Source organism: Carassius auratus, chromosome 23 (genome assembly GCF_003368295.1).
Source record: "Carassius auratus strain Wakin chromosome 23, ASM336829v1, whole genome shotgun sequence".
Taxonomy (NCBI): domain Eukaryota; kingdom Metazoa; phylum Chordata; class Actinopteri; order Cypriniformes; family Cyprinidae; genus Carassius; species Carassius auratus.
In genome coordinates, this window is record NC_039265.1 from 3,319,094 (window position 1) to 3,341,524 (window position 22,431).

The 22,431-nt window shown below is 39.4% G+C and overlaps 1 protein-coding gene across 1 annotated transcript; it reads left to right on the forward strand.

Moving 5' to 3' along the window:
- On the forward strand, nucleotides 1-6,924 carry LOC113040999 (serine/threonine-protein kinase Sgk2-like). Its single transcript, XM_026199247.1, has 12 exons — nucleotides 1-129; nucleotides 223-275; nucleotides 427-484; nucleotides 687-770; nucleotides 1,091-1,222; nucleotides 2,151-2,263; nucleotides 2,340-2,376; nucleotides 2,464-2,550; nucleotides 4,255-4,350; nucleotides 4,430-4,585; nucleotides 4,676-4,765; nucleotides 5,515-6,924. The coding sequence occupies exons 1-12, from the start codon at nucleotides 10-12 to the stop codon at nucleotides 5,674-5,676; spliced, it is 1,188 nt and encodes a 395-aa protein (XP_026055032.1). The 5' UTR covers nucleotides 1-9; the 3' UTR covers nucleotides 5,677-6,924.
- Nucleotides 6,925-22,431: the final 15,507 nt, after the last annotated feature.

The window sequence follows — 22,431 nt, forward strand, 5'->3', positions numbered from 1 at the left end:
GGGTCTGTTATGTCACAAAAACCTGAAGATCCAGTTTGTGAGCGGCAGAGCAGCATAAGAGCTGGGTGCTGCTGGACACTTCAGATCTCCACCGCTGCTGGCAAACACAAGATGGCTCATTATAACCCAGTAAGAACTTTTATTCTTCACTCTTTACTCATGGTAGATTAGCCAGGCTTTGCTGGGATGTGTGTGTTGAATCTGTTTCCCTGTCCTCTCCAGTCCTTATCGTCTCCATCAGACGAGGTCAATCTGGGTGTGTCGGTCAATCCTCAGTAAGAGCACACTTTTATTAGTCATTTATCAGAAGTGAGGAACACCACGGATTCACGTGCATAGATTGTGATTGTGATGCCGAGGCTATTACTGTATATATTATAATTACTAGGGCTAGGCTGTTCATCTGTGTTGTTTTGTGTGCTTCAGAGCCAAACCCACTGACTTTGACTTTCTGGCTGTGATTGGGAAAGGAACATTTGGGAAGGTGAGGCGCGTCTGATTAACTGTGCCCCGTTTGACTTCACCAATCATTAACGCTTCTGAAGGAAGTCTGCCAAGGTTACCTTGAAAGAAATGTTTGGGATTGTTTTAAAGGCATAAGTGACCTACATGAAAAAGATAATAATAATAAATACAGAAATGCTGTTTTATCCAAAACAATATGTGAGATGTCATGTCGATTGCAGGTGCTCTTAGCTAAACTGAAAGCTGATGGGAAATTCTATGCCGTGAAAGTTTTGCAAAAGAAAATGATATTGAAGAAAAAAGAGGTTGGTGTTTATTTATTTATTTATTTTTTACATGCAACCAGCTTGTTTTTCATATGAAAGATTAAAACACCTCATTGCTCTGATAATGATAGCCTCAAATCTAACCCTGTCCTTTGTACCATGCCAACTAATATGTTGTAATAACTATGTTGGAATATAATTGCTGAAAACGATCCCAGTGTGTAACACACAAGCAGAGTCAAAGTGCTTGCAGAGTTTCATTGTTTTAGCACTGAAAAGCTCATCAAGGCTTGTCTAATGGCCTGTCCTGGATGGTGTCAGCTCATATCTGTGTTCACTGCTGTGTTTGTGTGCATCAGCAAAAGAATATCATGGCAGAGAGGAACGTGCTGCTCAAGAGTCTGAAACACCCTTTTCTGGTCGGGCTGCACTACTCCTTTCAGACCTCGGAGAAGCTGTATTTTGTCCTGGATTACGTCAACGGTGGAGAGGTATGGCCACTTCTGAATACAACAGGCATTTTCAGATAAAATGTACAGTTGTTTAAAAAAAAAAACCTTGCAACCGAGAAACATACGAATGTGACAGATTATCAGAACACAAACAACAAAAATGCAGTAGTTCTGTCTGTCTGTTGCTGCGTGCGTGGCCAGTTAAAACACAGGCAGATGAAAACGGGTTGATGATTGGAGAAACAGTAAGAAAAACATGCATTTATGGATAGGGTGACTTCAATTTCATGATGACTTAAAAAAATATTAAAAATTAATCTATGTATTTATTATACAGTATGTTTATATAATTACAAAGGGATAGTTAATACATATGTATTGCTATAAAATATTTGCATTTAAAATAAATGCTTTTCTTTTGTGCTTTTGATTCATTAAATAATCCTTAAGTAAATCACCATATTAGAGTGATTTCTGAAGGATCATGTGACACAGAGGATTGATGCTATACATTACATAATGCATGACATTCAAAAATGCATTTCTTTACGACATTCCTTATGATCAAATAAATGCAGCCTTGGTGAGCAGAAAAGACTACTTAAAAAAAATGATAATAATTGTAGATCCCAAACTTTTACGGTATATAATTATCAAGTACATAAGACTTCATAATAATATATAACTTAGAATGAAGCACTGCTCAACATGATTGACTACATCTGATTCATACCAAAGTGTTTTTTTGGGTTATGAATTACATACAGCCAGCATATAGGGTTAAAGACAGGCAGGATTTGCCACAGCACTATACTTCTGCTTATACATTTATGTTACAGACATAAACTCAGTTTAAGTATCAGCTCACACAAGTTAACCCATTTTAAACAGGTTTATTTTTGCCATGCTGGAAACAAGCAGCACAATCAATCGGATGTGTTAAAAGCAGGTGTTTCTCTCCCCTCAGTTATTCTATCACCTGCAGAGAGAGCGCTGTTTCTCAGAGGCACGAGCTCGCTTCTACACGGCGGAGGTGGCCAGTGCCATCGGATACCTTCACTCTCTCAATATAGTGTACAGGTCAGTAACCGCACAGCTTTCTCTTCAGATCTCAGCTGGACACAACTCACTTCCATCTCTTCATGCTCCCATCTAGAGACCTCAAGCCAGAAAACATTCTGTTAGACCACCAGGTAAAACAGGCATTCGGGACTTGTGTGCAACACTACTAATACATGCATTGTGATCGTGCATATAAGTTTGTTTCTGATCTCTCTCAGGGTCATGTGGTGTTAACAGATTTCGGCTTGTGTAAAGAAGGCATAGAACCAGAAGGAACCACCACGACCTTCTGCGGCACCCCAGAGGTACAGTACCATCCTTGAGTACAGTACACACTGTTTCAAAGCAGCTACAGGAAATCATAATGTCACTGTTTATAATATTCTTATCTCTTCGAGCTACATAAGGTCTATACTAGTGTACTGTGTGTACGTGGATAAAGCTGGACATACTTTTATTTTCAACTTTATATAAAGAGCTGGACAGTAATACAGCTACAGTTGTGTGACGATATACGCAGCTATGAATAAATAAATAAATGTAGCAAATATGTGTGTGTGTGTGTGTGTGTGTGTGTATTAGGGAAGGAACGATTAATGGTTTGGCGATAAATCATGATAAAATTCACCATGTTTATTATTACTGTTCTATATATTAATTATCATTAAAATCATATCCGTTTACCGTGATTTAAACAACTCGTGATGAATAGTGCAAAGGCCTAGTGCAATGACCATATCCCAAATATCACAACTCAAATGTTCATGCCTAAAATACATCTTTTACAGTCATTGATATGCAGATGATGTTAAACTCAGCTTAAAGGCTTCTTACAAGTGGCCATACTTCTCAAAACTTAACATCTACCACAGTCGTATCAAAGGTGGAATGCTAAATATTTCAGTACAAGCATTTCAGTCACATGTTATTTATGCAATATTTCAAACCTTTAAACCAAGGGAGAAATTAACCCACCACAACAGTTTAAAATCAGCCCAATTCCATGCAAAAAAAAAAAATTATAATAATAAAAAAAATTGCAGATTGGGTACCCTTGCATCAAACATGAGCTGTATTCAAATTGATTGAAATACGCCATATATTGATAGTAATTCCCTGATGTGCGAAAATAATATTCAATATATTTATTAGGAAGTTTATGGGAGCAGGCAGTTCAGAAATTCAGCAGGAGTCTTTAATACAAAAATGCACACAATGAATGGAAACTTTAGAAAGCAAAAGCTGAATCCTGGACATTTTGAGCAGTTTAGAAATCCCATTTTTGTAAGTCCAAAATGAGGTGTGGTCACCCTAATCCCTAATAAAGTAGTGATTTAATTGCACTGCTACTTTGTCCACGGAGGTTATAATCTGTGATTCTGCTGCCTCAGAAGCGCCACCTGCTGTCAGAGAGTGGACTTACAGAGATTCACCTTCACATTCAGCTTCTGTCTCCACTAAAAACAGGCCTTCTGTAAACTTTGACCAGTTGATGAAAAGCTATTTATGTTGATTCTACACATTTAAACAATTCAGATAAGGCATCAATAATTATTTATGGAGCAGATAAAATGAACCCTTAACCCTTTTCTTTATTTAAGGCTGAAATGTGAGGTTTACCATTTTATGAAACTTTTTCAAAGCATTTTGCACATGCATTTCAGTCATGTTGTCATTTAAAATCCAGACATCTTTGGTAATGTTATAGTTTTAATGTTTACGCAACAAAAAGTTATTTTTTGTTGATTTTAAATACAAAACTTATTAAACAATTTATGTGTCAGTACTTTTTGATAATTTACAGCACATTTTAACAATAACCGAAGACATTTTAAAACGGTTAAAGCCATTACATCTCTCTCTATATATATTGGTTTATGTGAGTGTATGCATGGACACAGTTTTCAATTTTTCCATCATATAAACAATTACAGCAGTTGAGATTTGCGATGTGAGTGTGTTTTATGTATCTGGGTTGACAAAGTCATGTGTTTTTCTCTCCCTCTCAGTATCTGGCCCCTGAGATCCTGCGGAAAGAGCCGTATGACCGCACTGTGGACTGGTGGTGTCTCGGAGCTGTGCTCTATGAGATACTTTACAGCTTAGTAAGTTCACCTAGTCACTGCATATATTTAATCTTCTTGGCCCAGACGTAATGGATTATAATCAGACTGTGGCACACAGCCTCCGTTCTACAGCCGGGACGTGTCTGAGATGTACGACGCCATCCTTCACAAACCTCTGCATCTGCCTCCGGGGAAGTCTCAGGCCTCCAGTCACCTGCTCTACGGACTCCTGCAGAAAGACCAGCGCCGCCGCATAGGAGCCATTGCTGATTTTGTGAGTGACCCTCTGGAGGTCTTTGTCACTGTGAAACTGTGTATCAGGCCAGGCGTCACTGTTAATGTGTCAACTGTTGTGGTTTTGCAGTTGGAGATTAAAAATCATGTCTTCTTCACCCCCATAAACTGGGACGACCTCTACCACAAGCGAATCACTCCTCCATATAACCCAAATGTGGTAGGTTACTACAGACTCCCTCGGTGATCAGTGTTGGGGGTAATGCTTTACAAGTAATGCGAGTTATATAATCAGATTGCTTTTTAAGTAACTAGTAAAGTAACGGATTACTTTTTAATTTAGAAGGAAATATAAGGTAACAGCAGTTACTTTGTTTCTCATGTTTTGAGTGACAGTTCTGGTGTTGCCATGGTGACAGACATCCAGAGTCAGTGCAGTGTGAACATGATCTCACTGTAGCTCTAGACTAAATCTGAACATGTGTTACTCATCTCACCCGCACAAACACACATTCAGTGTGCCTCAAAATGAAGAAAAACTGTCAAATGCAAACTTTGAATATTATACAAACCTGCAATAATTAAACTTGTTAAATAAGACAGATTTCATTTATGTATTTGATCCCATTTTATTAACCAAAGTATTTTCTGCTGACCTTCGAGGATCCAATTCAGCCATACTAAGCAAAAGAAGATTTTTTTTTTATATCAAAAGCAAGCAAGCAAGCCCTGGCCAGATTTAAAATGTAACTCAAGAGAAACGTAACCCATTTCTTTCCATAAAAAGCGACTAAGTAACATAATTAGTTACTTTTTAGGGAGTAACGCAGTATCGTAATGAATTACTTTTTAAGGTAAGTTTCCCCAGCACTGTTGGTGATTATTAGGAAGCAGATTCATTTGCGGTCCATCTGCCAGTGCTACACTGAAAGCGATGTGTGTAGTAAGCGTTCTGCCGTGTTTCTCCAGAGAGGCCCAGCAGACCTTCAGCACATTGACCCAGAGTTCACCAGAGAGACGGTGCCCAACTCTGTGGGCCGCACCCCAGACCTCACCCCCAGCCTGGCCACCAGCAGCTCCAACGCCTTCACCGGCTTCTCATACATCTCTGGAGAAGACGGCTTCCTCTGAGGCGAAGACTTCTCTCGCCGTCAGCTCTCTGAGCGCAGGGCGTTTCACTGGACTGGGATGAGGGTAAGCTGTGACACAGGAAACGCACCTGTCGCATGACGAGTTTTCAGATTCTGCATTCATAATAAGATATTTCATCAGGATGCACTCATGTTCTTTGTGTAAGACTAAAGGACATTGCCGGAGACGGGTTTGCTGATTGCACCGCTGGCAAAGAAGCTATAGTTGCAAAACCTGTAAAAGTCTACAGTAGATTTGTGATCTTGCTCGTCTTTGGGGGATGGTGGATCTGCCTGCTTTACCTTTGGCAACATTCTCATCTAATGTTCTTCATCTGATTACTGAAAAGCATGGAAAATGACACCTTTGCTTTGTAACGTTATGTGCAAAACATCCTGTAATGCAATGCTCTTCTGTTGTTAAAAATGTCACAATCAAATCTATTTTATGATCTAAAAAAGTGAAGTTAATCTAACTGTGCTTTATGAAATCATGTATTAATGCTGAGAAAGTCTTTGTCAAGAACCAATGATAAATGTATTTGTTTTTTCTCTTTGACACAGATATGTACAGATATACATATATATACTGCTCATATGTGTTTTTGTTTAAGATGTTGTCAAATCTTGCTAATTTTTCCCTTAATTTGTGTGATATGATAGAATTCACCTTGGAAAAAAAATGTGTTGAGATTTTATTTTATTTTCCTCTGATGTGGCAGTTTTTGTTTCCATATGACAAAGCAGCGATGAATTCATGCAAAGCATTACATTCACACACTGTTCATTCATTTTGACTTCACCATTAAGCAGAACATCTCCATCTATTTTAATAGTAACATGTATAACATTTATATTAGCTTCCTTTAAATAAACATAAAAAAGATCAAACAGAAATACCAAAAATAGTTCAATTCCATGTTGACTTTATGATCACTAGAAAGTTAGAAACTGTTTTTAGACAAATTATAATTAGTTTTGGTCCTTATGCAAATGCTAATTTTAGTCTCGTCAGGTGACTGTAAATAAGATCATTTTCTTATCTAGAAGTTATCTATTTGCAATCAGCAAAGATGAGTTTAAGGAAGTGTGTGCTTTCCACAGTGTAGACTAACTCTGGGTTAAGTCTGGAACATTTCTGAGATAAGGTAAATTGGTTAAAGTTTCTCCGTGTTTTGAGGCGTTTAAAAAATATTTTAGAATTTTATTCTAATCTCTAAAACAATAATAAAAAAAAACTACTGCATTGAACCTCTCCAAACTACTCTTTGTCTTGAAATTTGCTTTACATGTTTTGTTATTATTTTTTTTTAATTCATCATTTTATTATATTGTGTTTATGATATGCTGCTTGGATTTTTTGCTGAATAACCGAAAGATGAAAATGCCTATTTGTTCTTTGAAAGGTTTAATAAAGTGAAGAACACATTTGACTTAAATCATATATATATATATATATATATATATATATATATATATATATATATATATATATATATATATATATATATATAAACATACTAGTATCTAGAACCACAATTATACTTATAAAATAAAGTTCTGTCGGCGCAAAAATGATGACAATGAAAGCTGATTTGAATAAATGTTTAGACACGTTATAATGCACCAGCGGTGTCTAGTACAAACACTTACATGTAAAGTACATTCTGTGTGTCACTGAGTTAACGCTTGTGAACGGGGTGTGCTGCGTATTTCTGCGCAAACCCGCCGGGCTGCAGTGGGAGGAAAGCAGCGGCTGCGCTGCGCAAACTGAGCGCAGATGTGACGGAGTCAAGCGCAGAAGCTGTGCGCGGGCTCAGTCAGGACGCAGCAGTTGGAGGTTAGGAGCGTGCGAGGCAAACAAACCGCAAGCTTTCACTACAGTAACACATAACTTTCACTATAAAAGTGAGTTTACTTCATGCATTATCGTTGACATTTTGGAAACTCCTGCAGGACAGCGAAGAAATGCCCGGGCAAGTGTGTGGGTAAGAAAGAAAAACAACAGTCAAAAGTGTGCCGTTTAATTGCTGAAAATAGTCTCCACCGCGTTTGTCCGACAGTTAGCGTTATATCCGTCAGAGCAGCTCATCTACAGACAGATGAAACGGTAGAGATGTGAGCAATTTTACACTAACTGTCCAGGTTTTATGTTTATTTTAGTGTCTGAACTATAGGAAAACAGCTTCAATTTCAGAAAGTAACGCTAGAGTTCTTGTTATGTGACTAGTATTACAGTATTCGCGCTATTATAAACTAAACACATCTTTTACAGAGCGAGTTTAACATATAAGGTTTGTTTTTCCAGAAGAAAATGTTGGTTAGTTTGCTCTGATTTAGCCGGGAATGCTAATCACAAAGTTCACTGTCTGAAATCAGTTGCTCTCCTGTATGTAGGGCACTGTATGTTTTAAACTGGTGTACTATAACTATTTAGTTTACATTTTATTATCTAATGTTGCACATCTATTATATTTATAGTGTTCACTGTTCACTAACGGTTGTGCATTGCAGTTAGATCTGCTCCCGTGATATTAGCACAGTTAGCTTTAACATCACAACCAAACAGCTCTGCTTTAGGATTAGGATTAATTTACTGATTTCCATAAAAATAAATTGTATCAGTTCTCTTGGGTTAAGTTATAATGAAATTATTGACATGCAAAACTCAGCATTTGAACAGTCAATAAGTAATATAAGTAATAAATAAATAAACTAATAGCTAATAAACTATGCAAATCTTCCCACATAGTGATGTAGAGATGTGGGGGCGTGTTTAAACAAGGTGTTTTGGGGGGTGGCAGAGTCTTTACTTTGATAAAGAATATCTCTTTGGATTTGAGACTTAAGTCTTTGTAACTTCACAGATCTTTGTTATGCACCAAGAGCATGTAACACTCCAAAGAGAAAGGAAAAATTTAAATTGCACCATATGACCCCTTTAAACATGTTTTGGACAGAGTTTAGAGCACACATTAAGTTAAGGCTTGAATACTTACATGACTTCTTCGAACAGATTTTAAAACACTCTGCAAACTGGTCATATACACTAACTGACCGAGGATCATGAAAATCTGGTCGTTTGTGATCCTCAGTCATTTAGAGTATGATGACCAGTTTTTCTCTATTAAACAAAATTGGCAAATATATGATGTGTAGTGTTTAAAAATTGGTTATGAAAGTGGTGTTGGGTATTCCAGCCTTTCTAAATAAAAGTAACAACCATCAACATGTCCGCCACGTCCCAGAATGCAACGCGGCGCCCAAGCCCTATAAATAGTTTTATTTTTTAACTAATGTGATGCTTTCAAAATTTTAGGTTCAGGATGCTTATCCAGCGATTCATTTGAGTCCTCCTTTGAAAGGGTCAGTAAGGTATGTTTCATATTCTCTGTTTCATTTCTTTCTCTGTTGCTGTAATATCCTACTTTCTGTGCCTTTAAACTAATGAGTGATTACATGTCATTGAAACCATACTTCATTTAGTTTTGCACTTCCTGTGACCATCACTCTGTTTTCTGCTTCTCATTGGAGCTGTTTTAGTGTGTATAAGTTCATAGCTGGCTCTGTAGGTCTGATTAGCACTGGAGTTCAGCTCAATGGGCGGATGTAGGAATATTAAGTGGCAGTCCTGAATCCTGTTTGATTCTCCTCTCTGTGTTTCTAGTGTAATAGTCTTAAACCTAAGGGTGTGATGGATCCCGAGTCTGATATAGATGAAGACATTGAGCGACTGAAGAGTAAATGGACTTCAAAAGAGGTGAGCTGAAGCATTGAGTTGCATTTAAATCATTGCTAATAATACACAAACATGCTTACTTTTAAGGGATATAACTTTTTTATTTTTTTATAATGGCAAATATTTAGGATGAAAGTCTTGCATCCCTCGTCAGGAGGTTTGGAAAGGATGAGTGGGAAATGGTCTCAAGCTTCATACCTGTGAGTGATTTAATTTAAAACGTTACTTCATAAATACTGAAGCGTTTAAGTGATCATTTGTGGTTGTACATATTTGAGTCTGAACTGTTTTTGCAGGGACGCTCTGCACAGGATTGTAAATACAGATTCACGGTTGTCTTAGATCCAGATCTCGTTAAGGGAACCTGGACCAAAGAAGAAGATGAAAGGGTGAGCAGTGTTTGGTGTATTTATTAGATCTTCATGAAGGATCAGGGCTGGACGTTTTATTTTTCAAAACACTTGGGTTTTCATTGTTTTTGTCAAATAAAATGATGCACGGCAGAACTGTATACATTAAAACGTGTGAAAGATATCTTGGTTGTATGTTATTCCTAAAACATCAATTTATTATTACTTTAAAAAGTATTATACAGCAGTAATAGCATGGGTTTCTGAAATGAAATGTTGAAAAGCTCCCGAAGTGGACTGTCCTCATGTATTGAGACGGGATCTAACTGTGATGTCTTCTCCTTCTGTAGCTCATTCAGCTGGTGACTATGTACGGTGACAAGAATTGGAGCACAATTGCAAAGCACCTAAAAGGCAGAAGAGGCAAACAGTGCCGTGAGCGATGGCACAATCACCTCGACCCGTCTGTGATTAAGACCCCCTGGACAGAAGAGGAGGATCTCATGATCATTAAATGCCATTGTGTGCTGGGATCTCGTTGGGCACAAATTGCTAAGTTTCTCCCTGGAAGGTAATTTAGAATTGAAAGAAAACTGTAAATCATCTTTGTTTTTATAGTTAATGTTAAACAGTCTTATTTATAGTGTTGTCATGTATTATGTAATGAAGGCTGTTCTCTGTTTATTTTGTAAATGGTTGCTGTAAGGCACTGTAACTGATCAGCACTTGGTAATGTTTGTTTGGCAGGACTGATAATTCAATAAAGAACCACTGGTATTCAACCTTAAAGCGTAAAATGGACAAGGGCACCTACAAGATAGAAGATGTTGACTTGAGTGATCTTGGACTCTACTCGTCTCAAAAAGAAACCACGACTTCCACAAGTCATGAAAAGGTATTTTATTTTTTGTGTCGTGTTTAGCACTTGATCTTGCAAAATTCATTTAATGACCCATCACTAATAAAAATGGGGATATATAGCGGTTTCCCCAGTAATGACTGTGATCAAGAAAGCCCTGCTCACAAACGCTACTTAATCAAGTATTACAGAAATGAAAATGACATCGAAGCTTTTCTGAAGAGAGTCGTTCTTTTCAAAGATACGTTCATATAAAAACACCTACGCTGCATTTTAATTTTGAAACGTGAAGCGCTTATTTTATTCAACGAAGTATAGACGGTTTCATCGGGCGCACGCGTCTGGACCTAAGTTAACTTCCGGTCTGTGTTGTGTATATCGGTCTGGCTGCGGTGCCATCTACAAACGCAGTTAAAGGCAAGGTGATGAGTAGACTGAAGTTGGGCTCAGGTGGCTGTGCTGCTGGATGTGTTTCCCATACATTTATTTATTTTTGGAGACTCGCCACAATTTTAAAACTGATTGATTTTCAAAAAGGCTTCGTTAAATAAACATGAGTAAGTAACGTTGCATAACGTACTGCATGTTTAATAACAATAATTCCTTACATTTATGTTTAAATATCAAAACGAGGCACAGGTGTTTTTATATCGCTGTATTTCTGAAAGAAGATTTGCATGTTATATGCCTGATAAAGCAGCGTGTGAGCGTAGCTCTGCTTTGTTTACAGCTGTTACTGGGGAAACCTCTATTTCTCGCGCTTTATGTCTGTGCTTTAAAACATCTCCTGCTGGCAAATAATGAATTAGCATTTTCATTAAGTCCGCCTGATCCACACAGAAAACACATTTTGTTTGTTATCAAAAAATATCTACTCTAGAGGGACTTGGCTGTTGTTATTGATTCTATTTGCAGTCTACCGGAAATTAAGTTAGGTCCACAAAAGCGCTCACGCGCATTAACGTTTGTTTATGTTGATGCCGTTGAAACCGTCTATAAGCCTTTTGGGAAATCTGTTTGTGGCGATTAGTTTTTAAATAGGGATGCATCGATACTCAGGATCGGTATCGACTCCGATCCTGGCATTTTCTGCGGATTTTTCTAGAATATCTTTTGCTGCCGAATTATCCACTAACCTAGTTTAAAATATTAGTTTTGTCATAGATTGATTATATATTTTTTTTATTTGTTATTTTCCTTTAAAATGAAGTTGTGTATATGCAGTAGATTGTGATTAACACAAAAGAGTGATGATCAGGTCAACACAGAGAAGTATAGAAAATTGACATTGATTTAACTGCGCTGGTATCAGATTGAATCGGTATCGGGAAATACTCAAAATAAAACAAAACAAAAATGTAACAAAAATAAAAGATTTCACACGTATTACACGACCTGCTGCTCATAAATGCTTAAGAGTGCACTGACCGGGAGTGATGACATCTTGGAGGATATTGTTATATTTGATATTGGTTAATGCACGATAAGTTAACGTGCAATCAGCCCAGAAGTTGCTCAAACTTACTTGCTCAAATGTTGATTTTTGGATCATTTTTACCAACAAAAAAAAAAGCTTTAAATATGACAACATGACACAGCAATCTAACTGCTGATTACCTCAAGACAGTGGGGCTAGTTTGTCACAGAGTTTATATACACATGAACAAAGGTGTGTTTCCTCTAGCAGTGGTTTTGTATATTTGTTTCAAACACCTAATTTTACACCAGGATACAGTTTGTAGATTCTGTCCCCAAGCTGAGATTTAGCATATGTGTTAAGTTAATATAAAGTATTGACGTCGTTTGAGGTTTTAATGCCATTTATGAATGATAGTGGAGAGACTGAGGAGACAAGTATGATCGGCCTACTTGGATAATTTAGAAATTAAAGGGGGGGTGAAATGCTATTTCATGCATACTGAGTTTTTTACACTGTTAAAGAGTTGGATTCCCATGCTAAACATGGACAAAGTTTCAAAAATTAAGTTGTACGTTTGAAGGAGTATTTCAAATACTCCTTCCGGTTTGTCACAAGTTTCAGAAAGTTTTTTCCGAGTATGGCTCTGTGTGACGTTAGATGGAGCGGAATTTCCTTATATGGGTCCTAGGGCACTTCTGCCGGAAAAGCCGTAGCTTCCAAACGCTCTCAACGCAAAAGCTTACTTGCGCTTGTGATTCTTTAGCTCCGCCCACACGTCACGCCTCCAGTCGGTCGTGTTTTTCCGGGAAAAATCGGTACAGACTATCTTTCTCTTATGAATATAATAAAACTAGAGACTTTTTGGAGTTATGAAGGATGCAGTACTACTCTATAGGTACTCAAGATTAACAGGATATTGAGTGAAAACGAGCATTTCACCCCCCCTTTAATGTGTTTGCCTACGCCTGTCTTTTTTAAAATGTTTAATTTTAATCCACAGTCAAAGATCACAGCAGAGGCACTACCCAAGGTGAAGGAGACGAAGAGGACGACTTTAGAAAGACCGCTGGATGTGAACAGTCCTCCGCTCTACCCATGTTCACCCTCCAGCTCCAGAAGTCCTTCTGCTGTGGCGCCACAGCATAAAGCTTTTGTTGATGATGTTTTGCGAATGCTTGCCGAGGACATGCTGCCCCTGAATTTCACTGAAGGCTCAGGATTTTGTAAATTCTTGTCCTCATTTGGTCCTCAACACCCACAACTCTCTCAGCGCACCGTAGCATTAGAGCTCTATAATGCTGTGGAGAAAACCATCAAGCCACAGCTGATCCAGCAGCTCATGAACTGTGTATCTTTGAGTTCAGGCCGTAATGTTATTCACATCACTGCTGATATTTGGGCTAGTGAACATGCAGAACCACTTCTTGCCGTTCAGATACACTTTCTTGATGACGACTGGAACATTCACAGACCAACTGTGGCTTTTCGCCAGTTGCAGTCTCATCAGTTTACGGCAAAGATTGGAGGAGAGCTCGAATCAGTTCTTCTAAGCTATGGGCTTTTCCCACATAACATTGGTTACAGCATTGTCCACGAGGCCAAGAACACACTTGCTACACATGATATTTTCTGTGACTACAAGATCATGTATTCTGCACAAAAGAACGATCCAGATGAAGATGAGTTATTGCATTTTCTTGATGACCAGTTCGCCATAGATGAATACTCTATAGCTGAAGTCTCGTGCAGCAAGCATCTGGATTGTATTACAACACTACTGCACTGTGTAATGAAGGAGGCCCTGAAGAAGTCCAGAGTTGTTGAGCGTATACATCTTGAGATACAAAGTGTGGTGTCTTTTTTTCGCCGCAGTGCCTACTGGCTTGAGGTTCTTGCACGGAAATGCAAGCACTCACTGTCTGTTTCTTGCAGCACAAGCAGCTACGCCTGGAACTCCACAATCACCATCATTCGTGAGTTCATGCAGGAGTCGGTGTGGGACTTGGTGATGACCCTTCTCAATCAAGCTCGCACGGAGACAAACAGCTGCCACGTCTGTCCACCAGTGGTTCATGTTGCACGTGAGCAGGTAGTGGACTTTGTGGGCTTGGTGGAGCCTTTCGAAGAAGTGGTGCAGGTGCTTCAGGAAGACGCTTTCACCTTGTCCCTCGTCATTCCGTCTATCATTGGACTGGATAAAACACTTGAGGCCAAGGCCACGAGCTTCAGCCTTTTCTGCTCATCCCTGCGCTCTGGTCTCCGCTCTTACTTCCAGCCTCTGATTTTGCGAAGAGATTTTATACTCGCCACAGTTCTGGACCCACGAATCAAGCTGCAACCCTTTGACAGTGGAAAAGAGAAGTTCAAGAGTACCACACTGTTTACACCCTCCAAACAGCGTGCCTCTTCAGTAGTGGAGTCAGCATTAAGTGAAACTTGTACCGCCTCGGAAATGAGCAGTGAACAAGCAGATGTTAATAGGCAGAGGCTTATGAATGTGCCAGAGCTGCATCAGTATTTATCAGAGCCCTTGTCTGAGGGAGAAGTTTCTGTCCAGACCTTTTGGAAAGAGGCTACCCGCTTCCCTCTCCTACAGAGCATCTGCCGCAAACTGTTGGCCGTCCCAGCATCTTCAGGGGGGTTTAAAAGACTGTTTCCTCTAGCGTCCTGTATCGTACGGGCTCGGAGAAACAGACTGCCACAACACACCACAGAACGGCTTCTGCTGTACAGAGAGTATCAGAATACCAGTGGCAATAATGCAATTGAGTAAACACTGAGCTTTTTGCTTTCTTTTCAGGAAGTTATGACATAAAGTGTATGTATTTTTTTTTTTTTTAATTGAGTGACTTCATTAGAATGTAACCTGATAATAAACATATTGATAAATATATGAAATTCTTGCTATCTTGAATTGATTGTCAAATTGTAGTTTTCACATCATTCTGTTTAAGAGAGAACCTGTTTATATGACCTGCCTCTTTCACCTCTGCCTTCATGTCTTTCATAGATGCAAACTCCTCACCTTTTCCAGATAAAAATAGGTCACCTATGAGATTTGCTTAGATCCAGTGAAAAAGTGTGCATGGTGGTGGGGTGGTTCTTGTGATCTTAATGCTGATTTATACTTCTTTGTCGCACCTGCGCCATAGGCTATGTATCAGATTTCATTTATACTTCTGTGTCGTTGTCCGCATCGACATGCAGTACACACTCAAACTGCTAGTCTGCAGTGTCCACAGACATGTTCCTGGTGTAAACCAAGACCATGACAAAAGCCAAAGAAGAAGCAGCTTGTCATAGAAGCATTATAGCCTTGACAGCAGCAAATAAATATCAAATCATTAAATCATTATTAAAAACTACAAAAACAATGGAACAAGAGAAGATGGCATTCTTTCCATCTCCACAAGGAGTTGTACCACGGCAGATCAACATTGTTTTTCACACAAAGCAAGTGATGTGTAATGCGATGTATTATAATAAATAAGACACTTGTTCTTTGTTTTATTTTTATATAAGAAGGTGTAACATTAAGATATATTAAAGTGCACATAAACACAAAACTCAAGTACATTTGGAGGGAGGGGTTTAAGCAGACCAATCACAGAGCTTGCGGTCCGTGTAGAATCGATACGCTGTTATATTTGTGGAAAGGTGTACGTCAGGCTGCGCCGTAAGGGAGTGCGTCAACACTTAGGCCCAATCCCAATTCTATTTTATACCCCTATTTTATACGACTTGGATTATAGTTGAATATAGTTTAGATACTGAATCGCTACATTATGTATTCCCGCGACGAGAGGATACAATCGCTGTTTTTAAGTAAACTCACTAATAAGATAAACGCACAGACGCGAATAAGCTTGACGACGTCAGCAACCTGTCTGACAGATGTAAATCTTCTAGTAGCTGTGTGTGCAAACTGCCATCGTTAATCTTGCAGAGACGGTGAGCTTGAGCGGGGAGTTCTTTGTCGTGAGTGAGCAGGAGTAAGTATTCTGATTAATTATTTTGTATAGTATTTTAAAATGTAACGCCACTACGCCATATTAAGTTAATTGCCTGCGAGCTTCTCCTCCTGTCTGTACGGTAATGCGACAGAGAGCCGAGTGGTTATGACGCAATCGTTAGCCTATTTTTTACAAAAACTGTTTATAAAAGGCCATAATGTAACATAGAAGGTAATGGAGCCCTTTATACATTGTCGTGTATCTTTAGAAATAAATAATGGACAAACAGAGTCTTTAAACGCCTCAGATGTAAAGTTATTCGCTGTCAAAGTGACGGCAAAATGAATGGGAGTCAATGGGAATGCTAACGCAAGTGAAGTTCTGCTAAAAGATGGCAGCCCCCACCCGACTTCAACTTCCGGTCGAGTTCCTTGCCCCCTGGTCTGATGCAGAAGTATAAATCAGCCTTTACATGGGTAAATAAATAAATAAAAACTGGTAATTTCAATAAGTTTTGAATAGCATTTTCTTTATTTTTCACTTCAGAAACTGTCTAAAAGGGTAATATATATGTATGATGAAGAGAGAAAGGCCAAACATTTTGCTTTTTAGGTCAGCATTGCCGTCTAATCAACCAATATAGTCTTAAATAGCCCGCATATCACTTTTATAACATGGGATTTTGACCAAAACATGTTACATACATGCATACACATACATATGGGTTACAGGCCCATATGTCCGCATCAAGTTACATTTACAAATGTCATTTTAAATACATAATAAACACCTTAAATGCAAGTTTATCGTTTATTTTTATATTTCAAATAACTTTTGAGACAATAAAATGTACAAATATGTGTAAAAATGTAAAAATATATGTAGATCAAAGTGTAAAATTGTCATTCAGTGTAATGGTCTGGACTTTGATTTTACCATTACCTCTTTAAATAAACATATAATATGGCAAGTTAAAAAAATATATTTGTTGACTAGTCATTTTCACGTAATAGTGTTGGTTGTGTTTAGGCCTGTCACAACTTTTTTTTGTAGAAGCATTGTTTTTAATTTGAACTTCACCTCATGTCTACATGTTATGTTCGAGAAGCTGTAAGAGACACAGGCACAAGTGGAATGTAAAAGCATGGTGACATTCATTTTGAAGTAAATATAATGGTTGATATATTGTGTCACCAAAAATGAAAAATGCCTCAGGCCTAGCGGATTTATATTAAAAGGACTATGTCTTCTTGTTGTATGTATTATTCGATTTTTTTGAATAATACAAAGTAGATGTTGTAAATAACTGATTATCTTTACTGGTGAAGCTCAGTGTCAGCTGATTGCCTGCAGTATTAGCTGTAGCAGAAGTTCGGTCATTCAGGGTAATGCTAATTCTCTTACACCACAGTGTCATCCATTACACTGAACCATCAATAACCAGTTAAGCATCTTATTGATATTACAGATGAATGAGGAATATTTAGCATTGACAAATGTGTTCAACTTTATTAATAGTAATATTTGAATGCTCTTTGGTATGGTTTAATTTGTATTGTTGATTAATTACAGACAGTGCCAAGCGTTTCCCTCTGTGACAGTAAAAAGTCCAGAAAATGAATAAAGTAAGTGTGGACCCAGTAGCTTGAGTGGCACTTTTAAAGCCCCCCTACACACCAAGACCAATAAAGGTAACTAAAAGAGTAACTCTGCTACCTCCACACCAAAGAACAAGAGTTTATCTTCTGCTCTTTAAAGTGGAATGATTCTGATTTGCTGTCAGTGCTTTTATCATTCATCAGCTGCAATCAAATATAAGAGGTTTCAACAGTGTTGTTTCTCTGTGCAGTTATGGTTTGTTGTACTCTGGAATCTGCTGTTCTTTTATAGAATCTTTATTTTTAAAGACTTTGGGTCTGTAAAATGTTTATTATATTTTAAAATTGGCTTCTGCAGTCATTTACTCAGGACTGTTAATGACACAGATTAGTACTAATACAATTTCAGTTGTGGGAATAATAGCAATATTATATCTCTTTTTGGCTAATCGTCATTCAGCCTAAGATATATATTTAAAAATGAAACCTACTTATGAAACATACTTATCCTGACCTGTACATTTAAAATACAAAATAAACTACATTATTATATTTTAAATGACTTTGATTTATTTTTTGCTGGCAAATGGGAAAACCTAGTGGTTTGAAGGACAATGTTAATTGATATTTGAGGTCTGTTTGTTTATGCTCTTCTACTAATGCAAATCAAGTTTACAAAAAGATAAGAGTTGACAGCTTGTTTTGAACATTTAAAAGTGAAACAACTGTCAAAAATATTATTTAAACATTTTTTAATTGGAAAGGTATAACTTGCAACAATAAAGTAAAGTGAGTTGAAAAAAGTATATTAAATGCAATACAAGGAACCTTATTATTGCATATGTCAAACAAATGAATATGAGGATGCCTTTCTTCAAAATAACGAATGATTTTTCTTTGATTGCTTGAGAAAACAATAACAATTGTCATCATTGGTCAAATCATAATGATGCACTGGCAGTCCAGGGTCATTCTTTGCTCTCTCCGTTTTTAAATTGGTAGAGAATTCAATAGATAGATAAAAAAAAAAAAACTTAGAAATTTTACATTCATGAATATGAAACAGGAAAATAAGATTTATAAAGCAAGTATCACCTTTTTCCAAACTGGGTCACGGGGCAAAACCGCAATAAATGAGTCCAGGGGTGTGGCATTACTCCCCCCTCCCGGTAGGTGCGTCCTCGCTCTGTAGAAACAGAGGGAGACATGGGTGGGAACTTGGGAGGAGGTTCCGGTGGAGGACAGACTCCCAGGAGGGATCCAGCAGACAGGGACAACGGAGGAAGGAGCCAGGAAGGCCAGGACGGAGATCCATGGTGGAGTCGACGGCGGGAGGAGCCATGGTGAAGGGGCCGATGACACCAGGGGGCCGACAGACTGCATCGGTGGGTGAGGAGCCCAAGACACAGCAACACAGCCGCAGAGCCAGGGTGACGTCGAGGATCCGGAGGGCCTAGGTGGAGCAGAAGGCTCAGGCGACCAAGGCGGAGGCGGGGTCCTGGAAGACCGCTGTGGAGTCGGAGCGACCCAGGATGGAGGTGGAACCAGAGGGAAGGAGGAGCCTGACAGAGCCCGGAGGGATGGAGTGACGAGGTGAAATCAGAGGAATGGAGTCCCGAGGCGGCGGATGGTCGACGACTGACCAAGGTGGAGTCAGAGGGATGAGGGAGCCCGGTGGAGCAGGTGGGATGCCAGGCCACGGTGGAGTCGAGGGAGCTAAGATCCAAGGTGGAGCCGCTGGGTCGAATGACCAAGGAGGAGTCCAGGGCTCGGAGACTGGAGGCGAAGACAGGGCCTTAACACGCCAAGGCAGGGCCGGAGATTGGCAGTCCAGCGGCAAACCATCGCGCCCAGATTGTGCGGACTGAGGGTGAGCTGCGGGACTGACTGGCACCAGCAGGGATGACGAGGAACTGGCTGGTCTAGGAGGAGAGAGAGGAAGGATGGGAGGAAAGACAGGAGGATCAGGGCTGGACGGAACCAGCAGAAGTGGAGCAGAGGGACTGGCAGGTTTAGGAGGAGGTGGGAGAGGGAGGCTGAGAGGGAATACAGGAGACACAGAAGATTCAGAGCTGGGCAGAACCAGCGGAGAAGCAGAAGATTCAGGGCTGGGCAGAACCAGCGGAAATGGAGCAGAGGAAATGACTGGAGGAGGTAGGAGTGGGAGACTGAGAGGGTGTACAGGGGGATCAGGGCTGGACGGAACCAGCGGAGAAACAGGAAAATTAGGGATTACCTCCATTGACCGGTCCATTAGATCCATAAGCTGCTCCACATTTCCCGACACCGGATACAGCTCACCCTAAGTTCGGAAGTGTGGGCAGGGCTTTTCTCCATGCCCTCGATCTCCACTAAGACTCACACGATGCACGGTGTTGCCGGCTCACACACCTGGTCAGTCGCGCTCTCGAGGTCCTGCTTACTGTCCATAAATGTCTCGGGCTCTGCGGCTGCGGTGGGCTCTGGCTCCGTGCGGCCTGATGGTGGCTGGCTGGTCTCTGGGTCCGGAGTGGAACTCCACGAATGCGGCGAATTCCTCCTGAGGACCATCTTCGGACGACAACGCTCTGCACTTGGAGTTCAGGCTGGCGTTATAGAAGGTGCAGAGCGCGTGGTTCGGGTAGCTGGTGGCATTCGCTAGCAGAAGAAACAGTCTGGTATGGTCCTCAGGAGAACGTCCTTCCTGCTCCAGCAGGAGGAGGAAGAATTTGGGGCGAAAGAGTGGATCCATCGACACACTACGGAAAGAAAAGACTGAAAAAAAAAGCTGAAAACAAAATGGAGGAAAAACATGCAACTTTAAACTTTTTGGGTCGGGTCTTCTGTTACGTAATGCTGCCGGAAGGAACACGGAGCCGAGGATAAACGAAATAAGGCTTTATTAAATCCACCACAGGGGAGATCCCACATGGAACTCGGAGGAAGACACACGTAAGTAGTTTGTAGACCCAACAAAACTGAACTGAAAGGACAAGGCTTAAGTACATGGGATAATTGGGGAAACACAGGTGGATGGAATGACTAAATTAACAGGGACATGGAACACATGGGGAATAAAATAGACACACCTGGGAACTAATCAAACCAAACACGGGAGACAGAAACTGGGTCACAGGGGCAAAAACACACTACTGTGACACCTGCTCTACTGTTATAAAGATCTAATTTACAAGTGTCAGAATTTAGTTTCACATCTCTTGTCCATATAAATCTCTGCATCGGCAGCAAATGTATTCATTTTGGGCCTCTGAATGTAAATGAGGTGTTTAACTTTAATTCTTGAGAATGAGCTCCATATTCACCTGTATCACACTATATCAGCTGTAAAAGCATGACAAATCAAATATGTTACTCATATGCAAACTTTCTTACATATCTTTTTACATTTTATCTTAATGTTCAATAAACTTAATGTCCAGTTCCATTTAAAAATAACAATTAAATTACACATCTTAATCACAGAGTCTTATTATAATGATCCATACTGACTGAAATCTTTCTTTATGAGGGAGTCAGAAGAAGAAGAGTGTCCACATGAAGCGTGTGGAGTCTGAGCAGTCTCCCGTCGAGATAAAATGAGCAAGCCTGTGTAGTTTGTGACAGTGTGAAGGCATGTAAATGAGTTTGAGGGCATTCTCAATGACACACTAATCTCACCAGTGAAGCCCTTAATGTGATTTTCCAGCTTTGCCCAGAGTTTGATGATGGACTTTATTGGAAACAAGTAAACCCTAGTAATCTGTGTCCTCACTGTAACACACGCTCAGTTCACATCCAGACAAATGGCACTGCATTCATCCTTTCAGTATCATTCTCTCCGAGACCTTTCCATGGCTATTTCTTGAAAACTGAATATGTTTACTTGTTCTAGAGCAGAAGAGAGTGCTTCATTCTCATTAGGGTGAGTTTCCTCTTCATTTTAACAAGTGTGTAAAACAGAGGGTTGTTTGTGTGAACTGAGTGGACAGATCCGTTTGCACTGATATGATTATTACAGCACTGGGGGGAATATGATGATCGACATGAAGCTGTCATCAGTGACACTTCTGAGGGCCAATCAGGGTTTCCATTACTGGTTTGCAGCATCTAATGATTATTAATGTCATCTATAGTACAACAGTACAACCTCAAAACGGTTTGATTTATTTAAAGTGCATGTATGTGTTGTAAGGACAGCCATCATCTCTGATGCAGTGATGGAGCAGCAGTGCGTCACCTGTTTAAAAACTTCCTACTTAGGAGACTCTCCTTTAATCAGATTGGCTGTAAATCCATCAGTCTGGAAAGCTTTGAGAGCCTCACCTCATTGTCGTTTTCAGTTACGTGCTTTTTGGTGGGTTGAATTACATTTACATTTAGCAGACGCTTTCATCCACTTACAAATGAGGACAATGCCAGAAATCAAAATCAACAAAAGAGTAATGATATGCAAGTGCTATAACAAGAATCTGCTTTACATAGTACACATTGCAATAATTTTTTAATTATGTAAATATAGAAAGAGCCCTTTTTTTAAAATTGTAGAAGTATATCAAGTTCGTCAAGACAAACTTTTTTTTGGCTTGAGAAAGCGTAGTCTGAGAGTTTAAAGCAGTTGTAAAAGCCTGAAGCATCAAGATTAGCATGTTGCTAGCATGATTAACAAGTAACTAGCATGTTTGCAATTAATTTAGAACCATAAACCACAACAAACAAACAAAATTTGGGATTGCTGAAAATGTCTTTTAAGTAGTACAATTTTTGTAAAAATTGAAAACTGAGAAAGTTTTGTGTTTTGTAATGAAAGTGAAATGCATGACTGGGATGAGTAGAGTGCAGCTCTGTCTGTCTGTGAGGT

What these genes read in the sequence shown, in the direction of transcription:
- LOC113040999 (XM_026199247.1), top strand. Translation starts at nt 10, where the DNA reads ATGTCACAAAAACCTGAAGATCCAGTTTGTGAGCGGCAGAGCAGCATA. An exon ending in TGATATTGAAGAAAAAAGAG is followed by an intron (nt 771 to 1,090) that starts GTTGGTGTTTAT and finishes TGTGTGCATCAG; the next exon opens with CAAAAGAATATCATGGCAGA. An exon ending in TAGGAGCCATTGCTGATTTT is followed by an intron (nt 4,586 to 4,675) that starts GTGAGTGACCCT and finishes GTGGTTTTGCAG; the next exon opens with TTGGAGATTAAAAATCATGT.